The sequence below is a fragment of the Eleginops maclovinus genome, chromosome 8 (genome assembly GCF_036324505.1).
Source record: "Eleginops maclovinus isolate JMC-PN-2008 ecotype Puerto Natales chromosome 8, JC_Emac_rtc_rv5, whole genome shotgun sequence".
In the NCBI taxonomy this organism is placed as follows: Eukaryota; Metazoa; Chordata; class Actinopteri; order Perciformes; family Eleginopidae; genus Eleginops; species Eleginops maclovinus.
In genome coordinates, this window is record NC_086356.1 from 18,757,577 (window position 1) to 18,763,903 (window position 6,327).

General features: G+C 38.4%; 1 protein-coding gene across 2 annotated transcripts; it reads left to right on the plus strand.

Moving 5' to 3' along the window:
* The first annotated feature begins 1,284 nt into the window (after positions 1-1,284).
* Positions 1,285-5,699, plus strand: arid6 (AT-rich interaction domain 6). 2 transcript variants are annotated; one of them, XM_063890410.1, is made up of 7 exons: positions 1,297-1,453; positions 1,984-2,134; positions 2,263-2,419; positions 2,887-2,939; positions 3,084-3,181; positions 3,257-3,413; positions 4,136-5,699. In XM_063890410.1, exons 2-7 carry the CDS (start codon positions 2,054-2,056, stop codon positions 5,453-5,455), a joined length of 1,866 nt encoding a protein of 621 aa, XP_063746480.1. In that variant the 5' UTR covers positions 1,297-1,453; positions 1,984-2,053; the 3' UTR covers positions 5,456-5,699. The 2 variants fall into 2 exon arrangements, with proteins under 2 accessions (XP_063746481.1, XP_063746480.1); XM_063890411.1 differs by lacking the exon at positions 1,984-2,134 and having other exon boundaries at positions 1,285-1,453.
* Positions 5,700-6,327: the final 628 nt, after the last annotated feature.

Genomic DNA, 6,327 nt, shown 5'->3' on the forward strand with positions numbered 1-6,327 from the left:
AGGATATCTTTTCTTAGAAATCACGCAGCTTAATTAGCATACCAAAAAGAACTGATTAAAAGTTGTATTACTGCAGGTAAATATATTTTACCTGACCTAATCAATGTCAAGTTGCCACAATATCAGATGCATAGGAAATTGCAATGTATCCCCTCTCTGTAGAATTAAAGCTCCACATTTCCATTTTTTTAATCCTTATGAATAGACTTTATAATTGTTTTCATTTCCATATCTTTAGATCAACACTTTTTATCTAGAAAGGAATCTCGTTTCTCTCTTTGTAGCTGACCTCTTTATTTTAACAAATGTAGCACAGGGGAACTGTTTCTGCCAAGCAGGAAACAAAACCACTTGCATTTCAGGCGCATCAGTTTTCAGTCCAACTGTTAAGGATTATTTACAAAATACCCAAGTAACCGTGTTGCTCTGCTGTTTCCAGCATGTACATTTCTAGTAGATGACATCCGATGACTGAACTGAGATCCTACCTCAACACCACAGGATGACTCATGATATGGAATTGCAGTCAACCAAAACTAAGGAAGATCAACACATTTTTTATTCATTAGCACTTTCTTGTCTGAGAAGACATTAAAAGGGCACTGAGCGCTGATAGAGCAATGGAAACAATTATTCTTGCAATTGAAATAATGACTCATAACCTCATAAAGCTTATAAAAGACTTGACGGTCATAGGTATTTTCAGTTTGCTTGATCATAGTTATTAAACACTGGCTTATTATGACAATTGAATAATTATGACGACTGAAAAACTGTCACCTTTATTAAATATGTCCCAGCCACTAGTATAATTAGACAGCCATCGAAATCTCATATTTCCTGTTTCAGATTCGATGACGACCATTGTCAATATGTTGCCAGTGTTAACATACATGCCAAAATTGTATATGCAATGATAACATTGCAATATTACAACCTTACTATGCTAAATTGAACCCTTACAGTAGCACTGTTGCATTGTTCTGGTATTCAATTCTGTTATCATTGCACATCTTTTGATGAATTGATAGAAACTGATTATTTTTGGCTTAGAGTTATGCTCTAGGGATCCTAAATCCCCCCAAAAATCAAATCTGACTTATTTGAACAATACTTCCTGCTACTTTGATATGATGAACACAGATTTCCAAAGCTTTACTCACCTTAATAAACATTTGTGTGGAATATTCCAGGAAACCATTTTGGGGATATTTTCTTAACAACAGGTTCAACTGGTCTGACGATAGCAATCTCAGCAGGAAGACGTTGGAGTAACATCCCCTCCCATGTTGTCACGCAGACACAAGAGACAGGTTTGTGACTGACGAGACATTCAGAAGTGCCTGCAGTGATTTGTAGATTCCTTTCCAACACTGGAGGGAACAGCAACCTGTGCACTCCCCAGGGCCATGAGATAATTTAACTCATGCTTATTCTCCCAATGGAAACACAGGTAAGGAACATGGAAAAAAAAACTAATAATCAAGAAAAGAATGACTGAGATTTTATTTAGTTGAGGCTCTTCGTGTTCCAGATTTAAAAATATGGTGCTCACATTTGCGGTCCTGCCTATTCCATCCAACTGTGGGTACTGTTGTTGTTATTCAATAAGCTGTTATTTTTGGTTAACATGCATTGGACCTGCAAAAGCTCTCTTCTAAATGTCGTTGTGTAACAAAACAACTAAAGAAAAATCTGCATACTGCTTTATTGTGGAAATAATGATCATATGCACCTTTTTATATCTATGTGTTGTAGTAAATTACAATACTCACTGATAAAGTATAAGATAGCAAAACATTCTGAACGACTACTAGAATCAAGCGAGATTTGATTTTTAATGAAAAAGATATTCCATGCGACACGATCCCTATACTGACTGCTTTGTTTAAATCACAGCAGTCATACAAAACAATGGAAGCTAAGGAATGAATGAAGGCATTGATGCCATTTTGTGTCATATCAATGGTATGTTGTCTCAAGAGACAGGGTTGACTCAACCGAAGCCAATACAAACATGGGATAAAACGTTGATAAATGGTCAAAAACATGGATGTGTTTGAGAATCATCCGTCAAGATGATGTGACCTCCAAAGAGCCAGGCATTGTCCCCAGAGAATTTCAGGTATCGGAGGTGTGTTTGGTCCAGTAGCACTGTTTAAATCACATTTTAAAAAGGATAGAACATTGATAGGATTGTTAAAGACAATCTTAAATATGAAAACTTCCTTCAGTTAAAACTCATTTCTGCTCTGTTCTCAGGCACACATGGAAATGGCACAAAGAGAGATCCAAGAGCAGCGGACTAAAGAGCTGGTGGAGGAGATCACAGAGGAGGAATTCCTCAAAAATCTCTACCTGTTCATGAAGAATAGAGATACCCCCATCGAGAGGATCCCCAACCTGGGCTTCAAACAAAGTATGTATTATTCATTTGTAATCACATTTTGAAACCGAAGCTGTTTATTGCAGGACTGTTATTTAAACATGTATATGGTATTATAGTTATTTATCGGCCTACTTGATAAACTAATAATTCCTTTTTTGACAATAAAAAATCTGATTTAAAACCATTATTTAAATAATTGATTAGCTAATTGAGGTAAAATCATTAAACCACTATTTGTTTTAATAACTAAGATTAAATTAAAACACATTCCCCCAACATCTGAAATCTGAAAATGAATGTCATTGTACATTTTATAATTTTAGGTGTACAGATGTTGTTCAGATATAAACTGTTAAAACACTGAACTGATTCGCTTTGTCTGATTATATAAAATAATATAAATTATTGGAGAAAATAGAGTAAAAATATATATATATTCAAATTGCTACATAAATAATAAAGCGTGTTGACTATTATTTGTTTCCTCTTTTTTCCAGTTGATCTATTTCTGATGTTCAAGGTTGTCAGAGAGATGGGTGGCTACCACCAGGTAATTTGATATTAACAATATATTTATGTATTTCTATTAGTAATCGCATAGTATCCAGTACCAGTTTGTTTAGTATTGGTAACAAAATAACGAGGAATTGATTTAGTCAAGTATAAGCCACTGAAACAGCCTACCCTCTGCCAGGTGACAGTTCAGCAGCTGTGGAAGCAAGTGTACAACTCGCTGGGAGGAAACCCCCGGAGCACCAGTGCCGCCACCTGCACCCGCAGACACTACGAGAAGTGAGTCTAACACTGGGTGTGCATTCGTGAGTGTGCAGAGAAAGGTTTTATCTGATCAATGGGTTATTTGTGCAGGCTGCTACTGCAGTACGAATGCCACCAGACAGGCATATTGGTGAACGTCTTGCCACGTAATCAGCCGAAGCTCTTCCACTATGACAGCTTCAGCAAGGAGCACGATGGCAGCCCGAGGCCAGTGAAACGCAAACTGCCACCCATACCTCTGCTCCAGGTGGGTGATGTTCACACTCAAAAAAGATACAAGAGACATGGTTTCTCACAAAAAATGAATTCAATAAATATAAATTAACAATATGTAAATGAATAGGACTGAAGTAACTGCTGGTGTCCTGAATGCATTTTAACTGGTATATTTTCTGAATTGCTGTAAATAATGTGGTTCTGATGCAACACAATGTACTTAAGATTCTTTCCACATATTCCTATTGGTTAAATCATTTCTCTTTTATAGAGCATTGAACAACACATTAAAGTAAATGTATATTATAAATGTAAATATGCTTATTTGTTAAATATGTAGCTCAAACCAGCTCCAGATCAGCCTAGCTTAGCATAAAATGGAAAAGGAGTGAAACAGCTAGCCTGGATTTGAAAAGGTAACACATCTGCCAAACTTGATATATATATTTGTTTTAATCACTACAGTTGTAATAATATAGCAAGAAGTGGAAGCTCCAGACAAAAAAAAAAAGAAAATCCAGCACTTAATATAAAAAATAAACCCACTATCTTTTACAGTTTTGGTTTTGAACAGATTCATTAAATGAGGTACAAAGTTTCATCAGTGAACTTTAAAAAGGTGCTGGAAGGCAGATTTGGTTTGTTTTGGATGAACCAGGTCTAGATGTTTTCCCATCTTTTTATTTATTTAAGTGATTATTCCCTTAAATATAAAACTATTCTTCTCTAACAAATACCTTATCCTTCCAACAGAACCCTCTTTCCCTCCAGTCACACCTGCATGAGAGTGTCTTCCCTCCGTTTCCCCGCTACCATCCCTACTATCAACCGAGTCACACGGTTCTGCCCCCCTATGTCCCCATCTCTTCCCCGGTGTTGACACCACTTAGCTCCCCAGCCCCCAAGCCCTGGTACCCTTTACTTACATCTCACCTGAACCCGACAGAAAGTGAAAATGAGCCGCTGAAGAAGCTGCGCTCTCTGGCAAATCAGTACATGACCACATCTAGACTGACAGAGCCTTTGAACCTGAGCATTAAAGAACCGAGGCGGGAAACCTACAGCAACCCCGCCTCATCGTTCAGCATACCTTTATCCAGCAAAACCCCAAAGTTTCTGAACCAACCCTCCCCTCTGTACACTGCTCATAGCCTGCAGGTGGGGAGAAATGATGGATCTGAGACACAAGAGGTCGATGCAAGTTTGGGAGACACATCATATTCATATCCGGAGAAAGTTAGAGAGTCACATGTCGATCAAAAAGCTATAACAGCCTCAGGTAGCCCCACTGCCCCAACACTGAGAACAGATGAAGGTGCCTCAGCTATGGCACAAAAGTCAAGCTCTCCAAAAACAGAAGTAACAATCTTTTCGGAAGAAGAGAGAGTAGGGAGTCCAGAATTGAGGGAGATCGATGTCAGTGATATACTTCCTGATCTCCCTCGAGAGAATGGAGGCAAGATGGAAATTGAGGTACCACTGTCTGTGTTTCATAAATGGCTCAAGCTGTGTGGGTCCTCAGTCAGAATGCATGGATTTACGCAGGAGGAACACTCTGAGCAAAGAAAATGTCCCGACGCAGAGGGATTCCCCATTAATATGGCATCAAACATGAATCGCAAACACCAAAACTCATCAGGTGAAGCTGAGGATCTAAGGCTGCTGCGAACAAATTTCCCAGGCTCCACCCAGAGTACCGGTAATCATCAGAAAACAAGCCAAGATCATTTCATCAACTACATTCCTCAGCAGTCAGATATCCGGAAAAGTGCAGCCAGCCAGATGGATATTAATAAGTCACACAGCTCCAGAGCCACGCATTGCTGGGATGCCTTTGACAAAAAGACCCAGGCTCCCACCATCCCAGTGAATATTGACTCTAGCCCCCACACAGTACAGCAAGGCTATACCACCTCCATATCCTGTAATGAAGACACAGTGCAGGCGGGGGGGGGGGAGTCAGACACGGGGTTAGCAGCTATGCTCCTGTTGAATTCACCCTCTAACCCTCTGCTGCAGTTCACCACTGAAGAAGTGATGAAGCTGAGAAGAATCATCTCCAGGTCACTGTGAACCTCACTTCAGATTATTACGCTGAAGCTCCAACACCACATTCAAGCTCCCACATTATTTCTTACACTGTATATGATTTGTATACATTTACATACATTTTCACTCAATATGCAAAATAACTCAAATTCATCTCATAATCTTTCATATCAGAAGCAGAAACGGCAACTGTTGACCTTTTCTTTTCTTCATGTACTGCAATTGTATTGTAAATCTAAAATTGTAATAAATAAATGTCTCAATTTTTGATTGGCTGATGCTGTTTCTTCCCACGTTACACAACCAACCGTATTCATATCTTTCTTTTCTGATTTAGAAAGGAGTACTAAATGCAGCATGACTGAACACAAAACTAAAGATCAGACTATATTGAGCTGTGATTGGCTAAGCTTTGTTTTTGTTTGTTTGTCGTACCATCACAGCTTTTATGTGCTGCTTACTATTATGTTATTGCCCTGTCTATTATCGTCCTTATGTAATGTAAGGAATCTTCAGGCGTGACTACTGGAAAAATAAAACTGACACTCCCATCATTGCGACTATAAACACTGCATGCAATTATCTTATTGACATCACAACATCCCTGTAATTGCCATTATTACTGGGTCATTGTTCTATAAAATGATTTAATCATTTGAATGCGGAAATGTCATGTTGTAGAATGAGGATGACCTTTTTAAACACTATATATGCAAAGCAGATGTTTCAAAGATACTGCTGATAAGGAATCCAGTTTGGACATGTTAAGGCAAGTGTCTTTTTATTGCTTCACTCAACAGCCTCAGTGTGGATTTTTTTTAATTTCCTCTTCCTAAAGGTTATCAAAAACAAGAAACTCCTGTGTTTTCAGTTTCAGTATTTTAGTGCCAGAAGTC

Bases quoted from the DNA above. Each gene is read 5' to 3' on its own strand.
- arid6 (XM_063890410.1), top strand. From the start codon at position 2,054: ATGTGTTTGAGAATCATCCGTCAAGATGATGTGACCTCCAAAGAGCCA. The intron at 2,135-2,262 runs GTGTGTTTGGTC...CTCTGTTCTCAG, and splicing joins GAGAATTTCAGGTATCGGAG to GCACACATGGAAATGGCACA. The intron at 2,940-3,083 runs GTAATTTGATAT...ACCCTCTGCCAG, and splicing joins AGATGGGTGGCTACCACCAG to GTGACAGTTCAGCAGCTGTG.